The 19133-nt window shown below is 44.5% G+C and overlaps 1 protein-coding gene across 7 annotated transcripts in view; it reads left to right on the forward strand.

Annotated features, from left to right (window-relative positions):
* The window catches only part of CLASP1 (cytoplasmic linker associated protein 1), a 200300-nt gene that overhangs the window by 169735 nt on the left and 11432 nt on the right, over window positions 1-19133 (forward strand). For 5 of the 7 annotated variants that reach the window (XM_068407464.1, XM_068407463.1, XM_068407467.1 and 2 more), the window contains 4 exons: window positions 2684-2834; window positions 4149-4395; window positions 4858-5051; window positions 7020-7148. In XM_068407464.1, coding sequence (XP_068263565.1) covers window positions 2684-2834; window positions 4149-4395; window positions 4858-5051; window positions 7020-7148 — 721 coding nt within the window. The remainder of the gene's footprint in view (window positions 1-2683; window positions 2835-4148; window positions 4396-4857; window positions 5052-7019; window positions 7149-19133) is intronic. The other 2 variants (XM_068407465.1, XM_068407468.1) reach the window with 1 other exon arrangement.

Below are 19133 nucleotides of genomic sequence, written 5' to 3' on the forward strand. Positions count from 1 at the left end.
TAAATCAATGTTCTGACTCTTCTAGGACAAAGATATCTGTGCAAGAGATCAGTGTTGATTTTTGGAGTTAAACTAGTTGAGAATTTTTTTCCTCCTTTCATTAGCTGACACCAAGGTTTGGAATAATTTGACATAGATGCTAGCCCAGAGCCTGAAAGTGCAAGGAAGTGGGTCACTGTGTACTGCTTGAGGATGCTAAACTGTTGATTTACTTACACATAGTTTGGATTAGAAACTGAATAATAGTTTATGGAAGTAAAATGTATTTCATTGTCAGACTGGAAAACTGCCAAATTGTATCTTGATCAACATGTAGAGAGCTGCATTGTTTTAGTGCAGCAGCAGATGGAAAATAATGTTGTGACATCCCTAAACGCTGCTCATCTCTACTCCTTGTTAATCCTGTGACTTTCCTCTAGTTTTCTGCATGGGTCATAATTTTTTTTTTCCTTTTGTGCCTTTTTTTTTTTCCCTGAAAGGTGGGTGTAGTTCCATTTTATTTTTTATTCCCGACCATTGTGTTGTCCGTGAAATATCCCAGCACACATACTGTCAATAGACACGTGTGTTCACATAAAGAGTTTTCGTTCATGTAGAACACAGCCGTAATGTGATCTCCTACACAGGCTTACTCTTGCATATGAAATCACTGGATTCTTTAGATTTTTGTTGAAATGTGGTTTTCTGCTTTGAAAAGTGCATCAGACCGGTGGCTCTTTGTTGAGAAGTTGCCTTAGTCCTTTAGCATTGCAGAGCCGGTACTTTGATCCATTCTTTGGTAGCAGTGTAGGGCAAAATTCATCCCTGAGGAAAGAAGCGATGATTTTAGCAGAAGATTCAGTGTCACTATGTCTGTGATTATTTCTTGGGTTTTTGCCATGGATTTCATTGTGTGACCTTTGGTAAGTCGTGTCATCTCTTGGTGTGGGTACACGGGTACAGTCACATATATACCTTCTTGAATGGCAGTTTCATTGCTCACTTAAATATTGTATGAAGAACCCCTCAAGATCTCTGAATTAAATGTGCTTGAGCTCAAAATGAATATTTTCGAGATCATATGAAACAAAGGTTGTCCTATCCCTGCCTGATACTTATAAAGACTCTAAGAACTGGCTTCACTTTTGTCTGGAAAAGCCCTAAATACTTTGACTTCTGTAGGCTTATAAACAGCTTTTGTTTCCTGGTCTTGGTCTGTTCTTTAAGTGGTTTCTCTTTCTTCCCGGCCTGACAGACACCGTTTAAAGTTGGGGAGTTGTTCTTTGGTTTCTTTGCCAGAATACATGGTGCTGATGCTTGTGTGATCGTAGAGTGAGCGCGTTGCTTGGGAGCCAGGGATTATAGCTATTTTTGGTGTGTTAATCCTGAAGGAATCAGGCAGCACCAATCTTATCCTCTGTCTGAAGTTCCTGATTTTCCTCCAGAAAAAAAAAGCAGTGGTTCTAGATATTTAACATCTTACTTTTAGTTCCATTAAAAGGAATCACACTGTACCCACGATTCAGAAGAGATTTTCTGTTTTTTACTTTTAACCGTGACACCCACCAACCTCACAAGGGTATCTTTCTTCTGTGGAAGAACACAGCTCTTTGTTCAGCCCACCTCCTCCAGACCCATCCTGTCATCATTCCCCAACTCTTAAGAAACAGTATTTCACCCCTGTAGGGAGCCACTTCTTGCCATTTATTGACAAACAACTTGATGTAAATGTCTCAATTCCTTTTGGTTTATTTGTTTCTGGCTGTACTAAGATCAAGACTCCCCCAGAGAAGTTGTTCTTGGTTAGTGGTCCTCTTTGTTAAATCTGTCTTGGATAACTGATCGTCATATCAACTTCTTCTCCTAGATAGAGCAAAGCCCTGCCAATAATGCCTTTTCATTTTCTCCAAGCTTGTAGGAGCTTCTCTTCTTAGCCACATCTTTTCATATCACCTGCCCTTCCATGCCAGGCATTTTTTCATGGAACTTAATTTTGGATAGCTCCTCAAGGCATCCCGAAACTTGTGTGGCTTAATGCTGCTGAGGAATTTCCGAGGAACAGACAGACTGCAGGAAAGCATCAGATTTGAGTGAGAGAATTCCCAAACTTAGGCTCAAAACTGAAATGCATCTTTTATCAAGGCATCGTGCAAGTGGGTTTGGTTTTACTACTCTATAAATGAAAGTGGGACATGTTAGACTAAGGTTTGTGTCAAGATACATTTTCCTTTCCACTTAAACCTGTCGCATTCGAATCCATTGATAGAATATGTTTTATATATTACAAAACTTAAATTTCATTGATTTCATTTCCACCAGCTGTCACAACCCTTTGAGTTCTCATAGAGATTGATTTTCTTTATTTTCCTTTTTAAATAACACCATTACCATGCTGGGGACAGGGGTTTTTTTGGTTTACAGAAGCTAGCACGCTCACTGGTGTGGAATGTAACAAGCAGCGGACCTGATTTCCCCTCCCTTACAGCGATGTAATGCCACTGATTTCAGTGAAGCTTCTCCTAGATTTAGCCCCGTTTGAGGGGAGACTCAGACCTGAAGTCTGCTTTGATTCCATCCATGTTTTGTTACAAGTCACTGTTAGAAAGAGTACACCAAATCATCTGTCTCCAACTTGGCATTGTTTTTGTTAACAAAAGCAGATTCCAATTTCATATGTAACATTTCATATACGTTTGGTCTTTAGTATGCTGGATTATGACACGGAGAACCTAAATTCTGATGAAATCTACAGCTCTCTTCGTGGAGTCACAGAAGCAATTGAAAAATTTAGTTTCCGTAGTCAAGAGGACCTGAACGAGCCAGTCAAACGTGATGGAAAGAAAGACTGTGACATTGTAAGTATTGGATTGATTAATGTCCCCAAATAGGTGAAATTCTAAAACGTTGGGTTCAAACCTGGCTTTGGATTGTTAGTGTGCAAAATCCAGTTATTCCTGCTGTGTTCTTGCAAGTGTCTTTGGCTTATTGGTTGTTAACTTCTTATACCTAAATTATGGGGTCCCGCTAATGTAGTCCCTTGCCCGCTTTGAACTCCAGCCTCCTGTGAAATGTGCTCACTGGGTGTCTGTGGACATAAAGGAAACAGTGGTAGTGTTCCTCAGGCTCAGCATGGCTCAGTGATGGCTTTTCCATGGAGTGTGTGTAGTCAGGTCTGTAATGGGAAATGTTAGTTCTTAAAATGCGTGGGTGGTTTCCCTCAGAGGCTTATTACTTTGTATATAGGAAGGACCTGTTATCGCTTTGAGTGTACAACTCATGTGGTACCTTATGCTGCATGAACGGTTACAGAATCATCTACCATGTGAGATGCCGTTTGTTTTAATTAAATACATGGACTTCAAAATTTACGGGAATCTTAAACGATGATCCTTACGGGTCCCTTCCAACTTCAGATGTTCTGTGATTCTATGACAGTTTTGCTTCCTATCTGGCAAACAAGTTTATGTTAGTAGATTAAATTAGCCTTCAAAGCTAAAAATTCTTGGTCTGAGATTTTTCTTCAGGACCCTTCTATTGTTCATTTCACGTCAGCTTGCTAAGCATCATCCGATCTCCTCTGTCAGTGGGTTGTGAAGATTCACGAGGAGGATGTTGCTTTTGCTTCCTTTCCCTTTCTAAGCAAATTGGTCCTGTTCCAGAGCTTATGATCTTCGCCAGCTTGTGCAGTTTTAGCAATAGTAACTTAGATTTAGGAACGTTAGCATACCTTTTTGCCCTATGATCGTGAGATATTTTTGGAACAGTTGCAGTTATATAAGGGAGAGAGGTGGTAATCTAAGTTTTACTGAAGTATTATGTAGAATCATAGAATGGTTTGGGTTGGAAGGGACCTTAAAGCTCATCTAGTTCCAACCCCCCTGCCATGGGCAGGGACACCTTCCACTAGACCACGTTGCTCCAAGCCCCATCCAATCTGGCCTTGAACACTGCCAGGGAGGGGGCAGCCACAGCTTCTCTGGGCAACCTGGGCCAGTGTCTCACCACCCTCACAGCAAAGAATTTCTTCCTAATATCTCATCTAAATCTACCCCCTTCATAGGTGTAAACAATTTTATGCCTCTTCGTGTTGGTGGGTGAACTCCAAAACAGCTACAGCTTCCACAGAATTTGAGTAGTCTCATGTCTTTTCTCTCTGTTTGATCCCCCAGATGTCTCGAGATGGTGGCCTTGCTGTGCCTACCAGTGATGTCCGTGGAAGCAGTGACATTGTGGAAGGCGGAAGGATGGCTCTAGATAACAAAACCTCCCTACTTAACACCCAGCCTCCCCGCACCTTTTCAGGGCCACGTGCTCGAGACTATAACCCCTATCCTTATGCTGACACAATTAACACTTATGACAAGACTGCCCTGAAGGAAGCGGTGTTCGATGATGACATGGATCAGCTTCGGGATGGTTTGTATCAACGTATCTTATAAAACTCCGTTGTTACGGAGTGTTTCACTTCATTTAAGCGATGCGACACTTTAGCTTTATTCTTTTGCAGTACACTGATGAGTCACTGTACTTTGATCTAAAGGTCATACATGTGACCACTGGTTTTGGGTGTGTGTGTCTGGGAGAAACTGCGGCAGTTCTCATTTTGTAGAAGTAGTTATTGGAATTGGATGAAATTCAATCATCAGCTCTTCCTGGTTTGTTAGAAGCCATGTGCAGATTCATGAGCTGTGTTATGAACTCGGGTGAAATTGTGGGCTAGTCAGATTCTATTGCTTGCTTGGCTGAGGCCACCTGGGATTTGATGCAGTTTTGGAGGGCCCCTTGCTACGTGCACTTTGTTCTGTAGAGGGTTAATAATCTTGGCATCTTTGATCTTTTTCCCCATTTCCCCAAATGACTTGCTGCCATTTGTCCTAGAAGTACCCATTGACCATTCAGATTTGGTGGCTGATCTTCTGAAAGAGCTCTCCAACCACAACGAGCGGGTGGAGGAGCGGAAAGGAGCTCTCCTGGAACTGCTGAAGATCACAAGGGAAGATAATCTCGGAGTTTGGGAGGAACATTTCAAAACCATTCTGCTCTTGCTGCTGGAAACACTTGGAGACAAAGATGTGAGATGTAGATTTTTGTCTTAACTCTCCTGTACATTGCTTCATCTAGGGTGATAGTTCCTCCACATCAGTTTGAAATGAAACGTGCTGAATTTGTACAGCATCTCATCAGTGGTGCTGCACTGCTTGTTTTTTCTTTTTGAAGGTTGATGACTCTGCTTTCATTTTTAGTGTGTTCAATGATGAATTTTGAGCTACTCTGAAGTGTCCCAGTTTTTCCCCCTCCCTCCAGAGTGTTAATAACAAATAACTAGGAAATTGAACTAGAATCAGAAAACAAGTTATCTTCTAATCTTGTACAAAAACTATCAAAAGTTGTTCTCTTCCAAGTTAGGATGAAGTTACAAGCTCTTAACTATATCATACCCATTCCCAAAAAAAGGAGAATAAAGGCAGCCTAGAATAGATCAATTTTATTTTTTTTTCTCTGTGTGGTTTAAAGATCCAGGCTATTAGATCTCATGGGATGGGTCTCTGTCTCTTGCAAAAAAGTCATCAAGAGCAAACTGCTTTTATAGGGGATCTTGTTTCGAAGTATTAAAAAAAAACAACCCTGCATTATTATCACAGCTTTATATTTGATGGCTGATCAAAGTGATAATTTACAGGCTTTACTTTTTCCACTTGAGGCTGTTTGTTCAGCTTGCAGCACAGTGATATTTGGTAAAGGCTCAGCAGACTGCTCCATCGGAATGTTACAATACTCAGGCTTCAAAGCACAAAAGCGCTCACAGTTCCTTTTTGGTTTGTTTGCTTCATCTGATTCAAACCCATTGTATTTCTTATACTGCTTGTAAAGCATATAGAAATTTTAATTCTGAAGCGCTGTAGGTGGCTGATGTTTTCTCAGTCCTTGTTCGTAGTATAAGCATGAGCTGCTGTAGTCCTACGTGTTTAACATCACACATGTATCAGAAGATATGGTGGCTTCATCTAAGTACATGTGAATTTTGCAGAGGAATAGCAAAGGACATGCTTTAACGGCTGAGTATAAAGTAAGTATTCCTCTGCTGAAGTGATAGAATCTATTTGGAGTGGCCACAAGCCAAAAACTTAATATAACAGTTATGAAGTGGAAGCAGGTGTTATAAATCCCTCTGCTAATGATCTTTGGATATATAGGATTAACACATAGGTCAGTGTTGACTATAATGACTATTCTTGAAAGTCATTTCCATAGGAGTTACAGGACGAGAGTCGATTTTACTGTATTAGTACGTGAGAAACAGCTTTGTTGTATGGATGGAGTCCAGTTTGATATCAGCAAAGCTAAGCAAAAGAGGAAGGGCAAAACATAGAATCACAGAATCACAGAATCAACCAGGTTGGAAGAGCCCTCTGGGATCATCGAGTCCAACCATTGCCCTGACACCACCATGGCAACTAGACCATGGCACTAAGTGCTATGTCCAGGCTTTTCTTAAACACCTCCAGAGATGGTGACTCCACCACCTCCCTGGGCAGCCCCTTCCAATGTCTAATGACCCTTTCTGAGAAGAAATGCTTCCTCATGTCCAACCTGACCCTCCCCTGGCGAAGCTTGAGGCTGTGTCCTCTTGTCCTATCGCCAGTTGTCTGGGAGAAGAGGCCGACTCCCACTGCGCTACAACCTCCCTTCAGGTAGTTGTAGACTGCAAACATAAATGATCTGAGCTTCTTTGTAGATTCATGTAATGCACACATGCTGCTTTGGGTACAAATTTGTACTTCATTGCCAAAAGAGGATGGAATTTCACGCAATGCAGTCATTCTGGTTCCTGTGTCTGTGACAACAGTCATTCTATGTGAATTTTTGTGCAAAAGCAAGCGAGGAGACCAATTCTGAATTTTAGTTATATCGATTCCACTGCTCACTCCACTGGAGCTAGTAGAGCGATAGAAGATTTCTGGTGGCGTAGGGAGCCATGAGAATTTACTTCCAACTATGGTTTTGAGAAATGACTTTAATGTGTATTTCTCTTGGCACAGCATTCAATAAGAGCCCTGGCGCTGCGAGTCCTGAGGGAGATCTTGCGGAACCAGCCGGCGAGGTTTAAGAACTATGCAGAGCTGACCATCATGAAAACACTGGAAGCGCATAAGGATTCCCACAAGGAGGTGAGTGATCCTTTCAGTGTGGCTACTGGGAAATCAATGTGGTCCTGCTGAAGAAAGGTAAGACCTGCAAGACTTAACAGGCAAACACCTTGACCTATCTTGACAGTAGAACAAATTGATATTAAGTCTCCCAAGTATGAAGAGACAGGAAAAAAGCTGAGACTGACAGAGCTGTTCAAGTGGACTTGGAGCTATCTGGAATTGTAGGCCACTCTTCATCACAGAATCACAGAATGGTTAAGGGTTGGAAGGGACCTCTGGAGATCACCCAGTCCCACCCCCTGCCCAATCAGGGTCACCCAGAGCACGTTGCACAGGGTTGTGTCCAGGCGGGGTTTGAATATCTCCAGAGAAGGAGACTCCCCCCCTCCCTGGGCAGCCTGTGCCAGTGCTCTGTCACCTTCACAGTAAAGAAGTTCCTCCTCATATTCAGATGGAACTTCCCATGTTTCAGCTTGTGCCCATTGCCCCAGGATTTCCTTGCTCATTCTGGGGGAGGCTGAGACCCTGTAGTAGAAAAGCGCATGTTTAATAATTTTGTAGAGCACACTGGGGGCACTGTGCTCCCTCCATTTGTACAGGTCAGGATAGGAAACGTACTGGAGAACACAAAGCCTGTGTTTAAGCAGGATTGTGTGTGAAAACTGGATGGTGAAATTGGGCCATGCTGGAGAACTGGGAACTGGTGAGTAACAGGAGAAACTGGACAAAGAGGCCATGCTGCTGAAAAGCTGGGGCAAAGGGAAGGGTGAATTGCATTTTCCTTTTGTGAGAGAACTCGTATGTAAAACTGAAAGTATTCTTCCGGAGTAAAACAAAAATAAAGGGACATGATGATAACATTTGAAGTAGATCAATTCAAATTACATTTAAAGTCAATCTTTGCAGATTGACTTCTAAGTTGGATCTTTTAATCTGCCTTGTGCATGTTGCAAGTTTGAACTAAACCTTGGAAAGCGCCGCATGAGTCACAGAGTCAGTCAGGTTGGAAGAGCCCTCTAGGATCATCGAGTCCAACCATAGCCCTGACACCACCATGTCAACTAGACCATGGCACTAAGTGCCATGTCCAGTCTTTTCTTAAACACCTCCAGAGATGGTGACTCCACCACCTCCCTGGGCAGCCCCTTCCAATGGCTAATGACCCTTGCTGAGAAGAAATGCTTCCTAATGTCCAACCTGACCCTCCCCTGGCGAAGCTTGAGGCTGTGTCCTCTTGTCCTATCACTAGTTGCCTGGGAGAAGAGGCTGACTCCCACTTCACTACACCCTCCCTTCAGGTAGTTGTAGACTGCACTAAGGTCACCTCTGAGCCTCCTCTTCTCCAGGCAAAACACCCCCAGCTCCCTCAGCCGTTCCTCATAGGTCAGACCCTCCAGACCCTTCACCAGCTTGGTCGCCCTCCTCTGGGCTCTCTATATGTCTGGGATGGCTTTGTTACCGAAGTCCTTGCGTTGAAATCTAAGACACTTATTCTTTGCAACAGGCTTGTCCTAAACTAGCAATTTTAGGCATCTCTGTCTGGAGAGCTTTGGCCATGAAAAAGATGATTGTATAGATCAGACTGCTCCAAAGCGTTGCGTAACTGGCATGAGGTTATGTTAGCTGTGCATAGCAGAAACTGTACTGGTTAAAAATCAAAACAAACCAAAAAACATCCCCAGGGAAATCCCAGCTACCAGGCTGGATGTCCCTAAAATGCAAAAGAAGAAAGTGTTTAATCCTTTAGTGAATGCGGTATTCTGCCTACCTTCCTCTCCTTGATTTAGATCCTTTGCACTGAACATTTTCAGTTCAGAGTAATAAGAAGCAGTTGTAAATTGATTTCCTGATAAAGCAGTCAGACAAAACATTGTGTTCTGAAGGAGTGCCTTTTATTGGCGAGTTTTCCTGGTTGCATACTTCTCAGCTCACCTTGACTCGGTGCCCTTTGTATTTTTTTTTTCAGCTGAAAGTCCTCCAAAACTGCCATTTCTAGCAGGACCTTTCCAGATTGTCTCTGGCATTGTTTTTAATGCCCCTTAGAACTCACTGTCCTTGTGGGACTGGTGGGGTTTATAGAAATGAAGCACAATGTTGAAAACATGACACTTTATGCCTCTGTGCTCCCCACACTCTGTTCTTCATGCTTCTGGTATGGAAAGGTTCTTCAGGGTTTGCATGAGGTGCCTCCTGAGTAAAAGCAGAGAAGAATAAGTCTTTGCTACAGAGAAAGCAAATCTTAAGCCAGGAATCATAGAATCATCTAATGGTTTCAGCTGGAAGGGACCTTAAAGATCATCTAGTTCCAACCCCCCTGCCATGGGCAAGGACACCTTCCACTAGACCAGGTTGCTCAAAGCCTCATCCAGCCTGGCCTTAAACACGGCCAGGGATGAAGAAGATGTGAGTGTCAGTGTGATGTGAAGAATGAAGAGATGTGAGTTCTGGCACTTCTTTATAGAAGAATAATTCTGAGCTGTATTACACGTAGCTGCTATGCTGTACATACCATTGTAAATCAAAGGCGTGCTTTTGTGTAACATTTATATAATTTAAAAAAATCACATTTGCAGCTGCTGCAATGAGACCGTTGGGTGGCAGCTGTCAGAGCAGGATGCTGCAGGTGTGTTCCTATTTTGCTATCTGTTGCTAAACAGTTGTGTGTGCATCTGTATCAAGCGGTGGCACTGGTGCTGGATTTTTCATTCTATGTGTTTTTTCTGATCCCTGTGTAAATGGGGCTATCAGAACCATGATGCAGTCCATGAAAGGCGTCATCTGTCTGCCAGTAGTTTGGGAATGTCAGCGTTCATGAAATTAAGAAAGGTTTCCTAAACTGTGCTTGGTTAGTAGCAGCAATACATGAGCTAGGCTAAAGATACACCTGGGAGTATGCTTTAGGTATTTTTACCTGTAGCTGGGTCTCGCTGATTCAGTTAAGTCTGTGAAAAATTAACTGAGAGTCCATTTGGGCATGGCTCAGTTGGTCAAACTCATAGCCCTGGGCCAGAAGGTCACAAATTCCCATCCTGTGGTGGCCCTCCAGCTCGCTCTTACTGCTGACTTCGCAGCGCTGCTGTCTCTGGGAGGAGCTGCCCTTTGGCTTGATCCCACTGAACAGGAGATCAAGTGAAGATTTACCAGTTTGTGATGGAAGGGCACTTTCAAAGAATAGCTGAAGAAGGAAAGGGAAGATCTCAGTGGTCTGTTCTACGTTTTTCTTTTTCACTAAATCAGAGCAATATTAAAGGCAGTGGTGTACTGTCCTTAGACTACATAAAACAAAACCTTCCTCTAGACTGTAAAAACTATTTCAAGGAAAGCTGCTGTGTAATTTGGTTAGGAAAGTGTTAATCCTTGTGCCAGTGATGCCTTGATAGGATGTTACTCCAGGGTTTGTTACACTTCTGAGCTGCCTCTGCCTTGTAGTAGAAGACAGGAGTGGCCCTGATTTGTGGTTTGAGATCCTTTGGCGTGCAATAGGCTGCATTAAGTTAGCAGAAAACGACCGTTTTGAGCGAGCTGTATCTGTTTCAGTCTTTCTTACCTGAGTTTCAGCACAGGGACTGCTAGTTGCCCCAAGCTATTGCTCACATTTTCCATTACGTATCACAGAATCACAGAATCAATCAGGTTGGAAGAGCCCTCTGGGATCATCGAGTCCAACCATAGCCCTGACACCACCATGTCAACTAGACCATGGCACTAAGTGCCATGTCCAGTCTTTTCTTAAACACCTCCAGAGATGGTGACTCCACCACCTCCCTGGGCAGCCCCTTCCAATGGCTAATGACCCTTGCTGAGAAGAAATGCTTCCTAATGTCCAACCTGAACCTCCCCTGGCGAAGCTTGAGGCTGTGTCCTCTTGTCCTGTCGCTAGTTGCCCGGGAGAAGAGGCCGACTCTCACTCTGCTACAACCTCCCTTCAGGTAGTTGTAGACTGCACTAAGGTCACCTCTGAGCCTCCTCTTCTCCAGGCTAAACAACTGCAGCTCCCTCAGCCGTTCCTCATAGGTCAGACCCTCCAGACCCTTCACTAGCTTGGTCGATGGTATGATGCATGGAGAATCAATTTAAAGTGACCAAGCAAAGAGGAGCACAGTACAGAGCTGTTAATCTCGGGTACTGTCTCCAAGAAGTCATTGTACTAAGAGGCAGTTCTTTAGAAATCAGGAAGGTTCATTGGCCTGCCCAAATTCCAATATTGCTGCCGTTCAGCATGGCCAGGAAGGGTCAAATAACAAATCATAACCAATGCAGTCACCAACCAGCAAATACTACTCCCTCCTCCAATTGAGTGCTGATGTTTAGTTAAATATCTGAAACAAAAGGGTCTGTGGCTTTATTCCAGGTTATATAATCAGAAGCATCAAAGCCGTGTTAGCATGGTCAGATATTTTGGGATGCCTGGATAATTGGCTGTTTTTCCAAGTCCAAGCAGAAGCCTTTAGGCAGTTGAATCTTTGCCATGGCTAGAACTCTTCTGCCTTCGGTTGCTGAAGGCAAGGTCTAGGATCAGCAGAGCAGCACAGCTGAGAGCACCACTTCTCTTCCCAAGGACACAGGAGAGAAAAACTTGGTACGTGGCGTTAGATGTTGAGTCGTGCCTTGTTGTGAGAGCAAATGCAGGGGATTGGCAAAGCACACACCTCACTGGGGGTTCAAAATTAATGTAACTCTAAGATACACACTAGAAGACTCTGGGTTTGGATCCATGTTTAGTTTGCATTTTTTAACTTGAGCCTGGCTTTATGCTGTTTTTAGTATGACAGTCTATTCAGTGCTGTTGATTTAATGGGGTGATGTGAAGAATCAAGCCTGCTTCAGTCATAACTGTAAATATTTATGGGGGTTGACATGTAAATGCCTTTCACTGACTTTTGGAGCATTAGAACGTAATTGAAGTCGTGGATGGTATTAAATCTTGTTGATTTTTATCACTCTTTGTTTGGAGTTATTTGGAAGAGAACCATCTTTCTGTTGCCAATTAGTTAATATTAACTCATTTGTTCCAGTGCAGTTACTCACCCATAACTAAGGAGTGATGCTGCCTGCTGACCCAATACCATTGATATGACATTGCTTCAGATTCATACCAGCAAAATGAGTATAAGTTCTTATTATTGAGTATATTAAAACAGAAATAGTTCATTATCTTGGGATACAGTTACAAAGTGAAAATCATAGGATGGCTAATTCCCCGCTTCTGTCTCTGCCACTCTGTTTTTCTCCGCAGCTAAGCCTACACACCCAGCTGATGAGTATTTTCTATGTGTAAGGAAAGGATATTGTGCCATGTCTTAAATATCTAATTTTGGTCTTTTATTATCCAGAAGGTTCATTAGCATAACTGGGATGTAACGTTCTTTGTTGTAGCCCTCTAAAAGAGGGTGAAAAGGAAGAAATCACAGCTATCCATTAACCGTAGGTAATTGTTACTGTCTTGCTGAGGTGCTTTTAGACTGGCCTCTGACACTTGTAAGATGATTTGCAACTCTCCCCTGATGATGGTATGATCTATGTAGCTTAGTAAAGAAGAAAAGCACTAAATGATCCCAGTCTTTAAGGTTAATTGATATATAGTCCGTGCTGGAAGCTGCCAAGCGCGGCAGCTTGGCAATTGTTGATGTTTCATAGTATGTGTTCATCTGCTTTTTGTAATTCCCAACACGTTTCAAATATTTAGTGCACAGGAGAAGCAGATCTACTTCATATGCTCTGAATCCCTCGTAAAAATCACGTTGTTTTGTCATCTGCTCAGCACTCCCCATTGCTGAGTCTGCTTGCTGCTTTGAAACCAAGTTCTTAATTGTTTGTTCCTGTCTGGATCAGACTGTAAAGCCTTCAGGGATGGGAGTTTGCCTGGCTAGGTATTGGTAAGCCTCCATCCCCTCCAGCTTAGATTATGCAGGCTTTAAGTAACCACCTCTAGATGGCAAAAATTGGCTCAAAAACATAGCCCCGTGCCTTGTAAGCCCGAAAGCAAAACCTTGTTCTGCTTAATAAAATCCTCTGGCGCTCTGTGCGTTTCACAATAGCGTACAAAGCCTCTAAGCTTCCAGTGGGGTTTACCCTTTAGAAACCCTGTAGAAAACCTGCATGTTGGCCAAGAGCAGATTTCTGCAGACAAGCTGCTTTGGTGCAGCCATTGGGCAGCAAGCAACATCCGTAATGTACTGAGAGTAACAGCTGAGGAGAAGAAATTCTGCAGAAGAGATGGAGTCCCTCTGTACTCGGCACTGGTGAGGCCACACCTTGAATCCTGTGTCCAGTTCTGGGCCCCGCTCTTCAAGAAAGATGTTGAGGTGTTGAAGCGAGTCCAGAGGAGGGAGACCAAGGTGGTGAAGGGTCTGGAGGGTCTGACCTACGAGGAACGGCTGAGGGAGCTGGGGGTGTTTAGCCTGGAGAAGAGGAGGCTCAGAGGTGACCTTATTACAGTCTACAACTACCTGAAGGGAGGTTGTAGCAGAGTGGGAGTCGGCCTCTTCTCCCAGGCAACTAGCGATAGGTCAAGAGGACACAGCCTCAAGCTTGGCCAGGGGAGGTTCAGGTTGGACATTAGGAAGCATTTCTTCTCAGCAAGGGTCATTAGCCATTGGAATGGGCTGCCCAGGGAGGTGGTGGAGTCACCATCTCTGGAGGGGTTTAAGAAAAGACTGGACATGGCACTTAGTGCCATGGTCTAGCTGACATGGTGGTGTCAGGGCAATGGTTGGACTCGATGATCCCAGAGGGCTCTTCCAACCTGATTGATTCTGTGATTCTGTGGAGTCTTGGTTCTGGCTCTCTTAAGTGAGCAGGAGCCCATGGCTGCAGTGCATTGTGAACCAGGTAAACCAGTGGGAATTGTCATCCAAAGCTTGTCCAGCAAATTTTGTAGAATGTCCATGATGCCAGCGTGGTTTCCTATTAAAAGAAAGGGATCTGTGGCAGGTGGCTGCCTTGATCACGCTGTTCCTAATCCTGCACGTCAGAAATATCCCCTCCCATTGGAACCAGAAAGCATTTCACATGTGTATTCCTGGGACCGTCTAACCCGTTGCTTTGAGGCTTACTCCTTTATAGCATTAAGGAAGACATTGTTAGAGATGAACAGCCTGCCTGTGTGCTGCACCTCTCTGGCTTCATGCATGTGACCGTGGTTCCTTCCCTAAAGCAAACTGGGTGGAAGTATGACCATTTCTCTCTTTCGGGAGACTCACTGGAAAGGTCTTAGTGCCCCGCAGGTGTCTTTCAAGGAACCCAACAGCAAACACAGCTTATGTTATGCCAGCAGAAGTCAGGCTGAATCTAGTCTCTAGCACATAGAGCGTAAGGTAGGCATTTGGAAAGGAGAAAAACCTGCTTCTTTAAGGCCAAGTGCTATCTTGTAGATCTGCATTCCTGGGCTGCCTACCCTGTGTTGAATGATATCAGACTATCCAGTTCAAGACACGGTTTGCTCTAAGCTTTTACTGGGAGGTAAATTCACGTTTGTGACATACCTTACACACGGCTTAGTGTCTGTGTTTTTGAAACGCTGCAGGCTCTCCCTAGTGCTGCTCATCTTTCTTCATAGCCACTCTTTGGAACTTGCTTCTTCCACCTACCATCATCATTTGATGACTTTGCTTGTTTTCTTTCATATTTCTGAGACCACTGAGAATAATCGTATTAGGTCAGACCAAAAGTTTACTTCACTTGATACCCTACCTGACAGTGACTAGCAAAAAGCAAGCATACAGTGATGCTTCCCCGAGCATGTCCTCCCTCCTTCCAGCGATCTGAAGCTTACAGCCTTCCCGTGCTCATGGTTCTGCCTGCCTCTCTGTGGGTTTTGGCCTTTGTTTTTTCTTCAGTAAATGTGTCAAGTTTTTAATCCTCTTGTGACAGTGAACTACCCAGTCTGAGCATGTAGCAAACAACTCCCTTTCTTTTTTATTTCATAGCCACTACTTCTTGTGGTGTCTGCTGTTAGTATGAGCCTAATGGGGCCATTCCTGTCACTTCCCGGTGTGTATCTGTTGATCTTCCCTCCAAAGATGGGAGGAAGAACTGTTGCTCGATGCTGTTTGCCCATTTCTCCCACTCCTTTTAAGGTTGTTTCACTCTGCTGGTCAGGTTAAAGCCCTGATTAAAAAAGATATTTGATTTTTTGATATTGTATGGTATGTATAATTTGCAAGACAAAAGTGTTGTGCCTCACGGCGAAATATCTTTGCTAAACTCTGCTGTAATTGGAAGTTATTGTTGCCAAATGACCCGGCAGGTTGTATCTTTTGCTAATGCACTTCCCTCCATGTGGGAATGCTGCTGATTTCTCTGGTGTTACCAGGTGAGTGGGACTCTTAAGTATTTGGAGACGTGCTTTCCCTCGTGGGATGCAGAGCTGGTCTGGGTGGCTGGACGGTTTGTTCTGCTAAAGCAAAAGGAAAGACCTTCTGGACAGGCCTGGTACTTGCATTGCAGAGTGGTGGCATTTGGCTTTCCGTGTTGGCAGGGATGAGCTTGTCCTTTTGGCTCACTCTCAGCTGGTATTGCCCTACCCCTTCACAAAACCACAGAATCAATGAGGTTGGAAGAGCCCTCTGGGATCATCGAGTCCAGCCGTTGCCCTGACACCACCACGTCAACTAGACCATGGCACTAAGTGTCATGTCCAGTCTTTTCTTAAACCCCTCCGGAGATGGTGACTCCACCACCTCCCTGGGCAGCCCCTTCCAATGGCTAATGACCCTTGCTGAGAAGAAATGCTTCCTAATGTCTAACCTGAACCTCCCCTGGCGAAGCTTGAGGCTGTGTCCTCTTGTCCCATCACTAGTTGCCTGGGAGAAGAGGCTGACTCCCACTTCACTACAACCTCTCTTCAGGTAGTTGTAGACTGCACTAAGGTCACCTCTGAGCCTCCTCTTCTCCAGGCTAAACACCCCCAGCTCCCTCAGCCGTTCCTCGTAGGTCAGACCCTCCAGACCCTTCACCAGCTTGGTTGCCCTCCTCTGGACTCGCTCCAACACCTCAACATCTCTCTTGAAGTGCGGGGCCCAGAACTGGACACAGTATTCAAGGTGCGGCCTCACCAGTGCCGAGTACAGAGGGACAATCACTTCCCTAGACCGGCTGGCTACACTATTCCTGAGAGAGGCCAGGATGCCATTGGCCTTCTTGGCCTCCTGGGCCCACTGCTGGCTCATGTTTAGCCGGCTGTCGATCAGCACCCCCAGGTCTCTTTCCTTCCTACACCCTGTCCCCTGCTGACCCTTTCCGAGGGAGCCAGGAGCTAGTTACCTGCGGAGACTCCCATTCAAACAAGCATGTCAGCACATGCTTGAATCCCATTGACGTCAGCGAGACTTGTTATTAAAGTTAAACACACGCTTCAGGGGGTTGCTGAAGCGTGGCTTAGCTGCGGCTGCTGTCTGCCAGATGTGCTCTCGGAAGGCTTGGAAGTCTCCCTGGTGTTGTCACATTAACAAGCTACTATCAGCACGAAGCCTACTGGGCACGTGTAATGTGTCCTTCTGTATTCACAGGGAAGGCGCTCCAGGCAGAAACGATGGGAAATACCCAACTGCTGCATAAATGTGGCCAGATCCTCGCTAGAAACGGGCAGCTTTGCTGAAAGGAGAATTTGCAGGGGCATAAATAAATCCTGCACCTTCCCAACTTTTCTTGCTGACCTGATGATGTGCAAAATATGTATGACCTTTGTTGCTATTTGAACCCTTGCTTGTGTGTGAAAAAAAGTGTTACAGCTGTATTTTTAACCCTTTGTGCTTGAAATCGGTTAATAGGCTTTTAAAAAAAGGTTTTGTCTCATGCACTTGCCTCAGACCTGCAATTCAATGTGCATGGTAAACTGTATGCGAACAGGATGAGGAGCTGAAACCCAGATAGAATCATAGAATCATAGAATGTCAGGGGTTGGAAGGGACCTCTGGAGATCATCGAGTCCAGCCCCCCTGCCAGAGCAGGACCAATCTAGGGCAGGTTACACAGGAACATATCCAGACGGGGCTTGAAAGTCTACAGAGAAGGAGACTCCACAACCTCTCTGGGGAGCTTGTTCCAGTGCTCTGTAACCCTTACAGTAAAGAAGTTCTTCCTCGTGTTGAGGTTGAACTTCCTGTGCTCTAGCTTGCATCCGTTGCCCCTTGTCCTATCGCAGGGCACAAGTGACAAGAGGTTGCCCCTTTCCTCTTGACACCCAGCCCTCATCTATTTATACACATTAATCAGATCCCCTCTCAGTCTTCTCCAGACTAAGAAGGCCCAGGTCTCTCAACCTTTCCTCCTAAGGCAGGTGTTCTAGTCCCTTAATCATCCTCGTAGCCCTCTGTTGGACTCTCCGGTAGATCTCTGTCCCTCTTGAACTGGGGAGCCCAGAACTGAACGCAATACTCCAGGTGAGGTCTCACCAGGGTAGAGTAGAGGGGGAGGAGGACCTCCCTCGATCTTCTGGACACACTCTTCTGAATGCACCCCAGGAGGCCATTGGCCTTCTTGGCCACAAGGGCACATTGCTGTCCCATGGATAACTTGTTGTCCACCAGGACTCCAAGGTCCTTCTCCACGGAGCTGCTCTCCAGCAGATCGCCTCCTAACCTGTACTGGTGCATTTTATTACTCCTTCCCAGGTGCAGGACTCTGCACTTATTCTTGTTGAACCTCATTAGGTTCCTCTTTGCCCAGCTCTCCAGCCTGTCCAAATCACAGCCTTCAGGTGTATCAGCCAAACCTCCCAGCTTCGTATCATCAGCAAACTTGATAGAATACTCATTGAAATGTTTACCTACTTCAGTACTGTTTGGAGTTTACAGTGGCATATTTGAGATCAGAGTCTGACCCAAGGTGATTACTAAAATATTGTTGCTTTCTTATCAAGTAGGATACCAGGAGGATTTAAGGTTAAAAAAAAATTATTGGTTTGTTGGGGTTTTTTTTAGTGAGTTGTGATGTATGTGCAAGCTTTTCTTTCTGAAAACATTTACCAACAGTATTTGGAAGTGTTGCAAAGCAAAATCCCAAGTGGCCTATGTCCAAATAGTTACAGTTGGTGGGGTTTTTTTTTTAGCTGAAGTGACTTGCTCATGAATGTTGTTAAATTGATTACAAGACATCTGGGCTCTCTGTGAGTCCGCTGCATTGTTTGTGGAAAGCTTGATGGTAGCAGTGTTTCAGCACTGGGAAAGCCGACGTCAAAAGCTTCAGTGCCAAGAAGTGAATTCCTTTGAAGGAGACCTCCTGGGAGCTCCTGACTTCATCCACTCCAGCAATTCAATGCCGTGGTACCAAAGCATGGCATTAGGTTTCCCTTAAGTACTCGGGTGTTTCTCTTCTTTCCCAACAAAAGTGCTTCCTTCTGAGCTAGTACTGGCTTACGTGGAAAAATATTAACTTTCATGCTTCTCCTGTGTGAAGTCCAAGAGGAATTGGCAAAAAAAAAATAGCTGGAAGAGGGAAAACTTGCTGGAAGTGGGAAAACGAGCATTCTGTTCTGCTTGGTTATTCATTCACAGATCTTTCAGGATGAAATTTTTTGAATATTGACCACATTGTGGATTGCCATTCTTTTTGGAATATGTTTTAATATTATAATGAAATGCTGAGAAAGGCCTGAAGTAGATGGAGCAGTTTGACAGTGTTCCCGCTGTAAATAGGGCACTGACAGAGAAGCAGTCATGGTCTCAGGTCTGCTTCACCATCCTGCCTGTACCTTGCTTGCATGCAGTATTTGTACTATGTGAACTATCTGAGATCCCATTCGCTGTTGGGTTTGCTTTAGAGGATGCCAAGAGTCCACTGGATGAGTTTTGGGTTTTTTTGGAACCATTTCTTCTCAGAAAGGGTCATTAGACATTGGAAGGGGCTGCCCAGGGAGGTGGTGGAGTCACCATCTCTGGAGGTGTTTAAGAGAAGACTGGACATGGCACTTAGTGCCATGGTCTAGTTGACATGGTGGTGTCAGGGCAGTGGTTGGACTTGATGATCCCAGAGGTCTCTTCCAACCTGATTGATTCTGTGATT

Source organism: Nyctibius grandis, chromosome 9 (genome assembly GCF_013368605.1).
Source record: "Nyctibius grandis isolate bNycGra1 chromosome 9, bNycGra1.pri, whole genome shotgun sequence".
Classification (NCBI taxonomy): domain Eukaryota; kingdom Metazoa; phylum Chordata; class Aves; order Nyctibiiformes; family Nyctibiidae; genus Nyctibius; species Nyctibius grandis.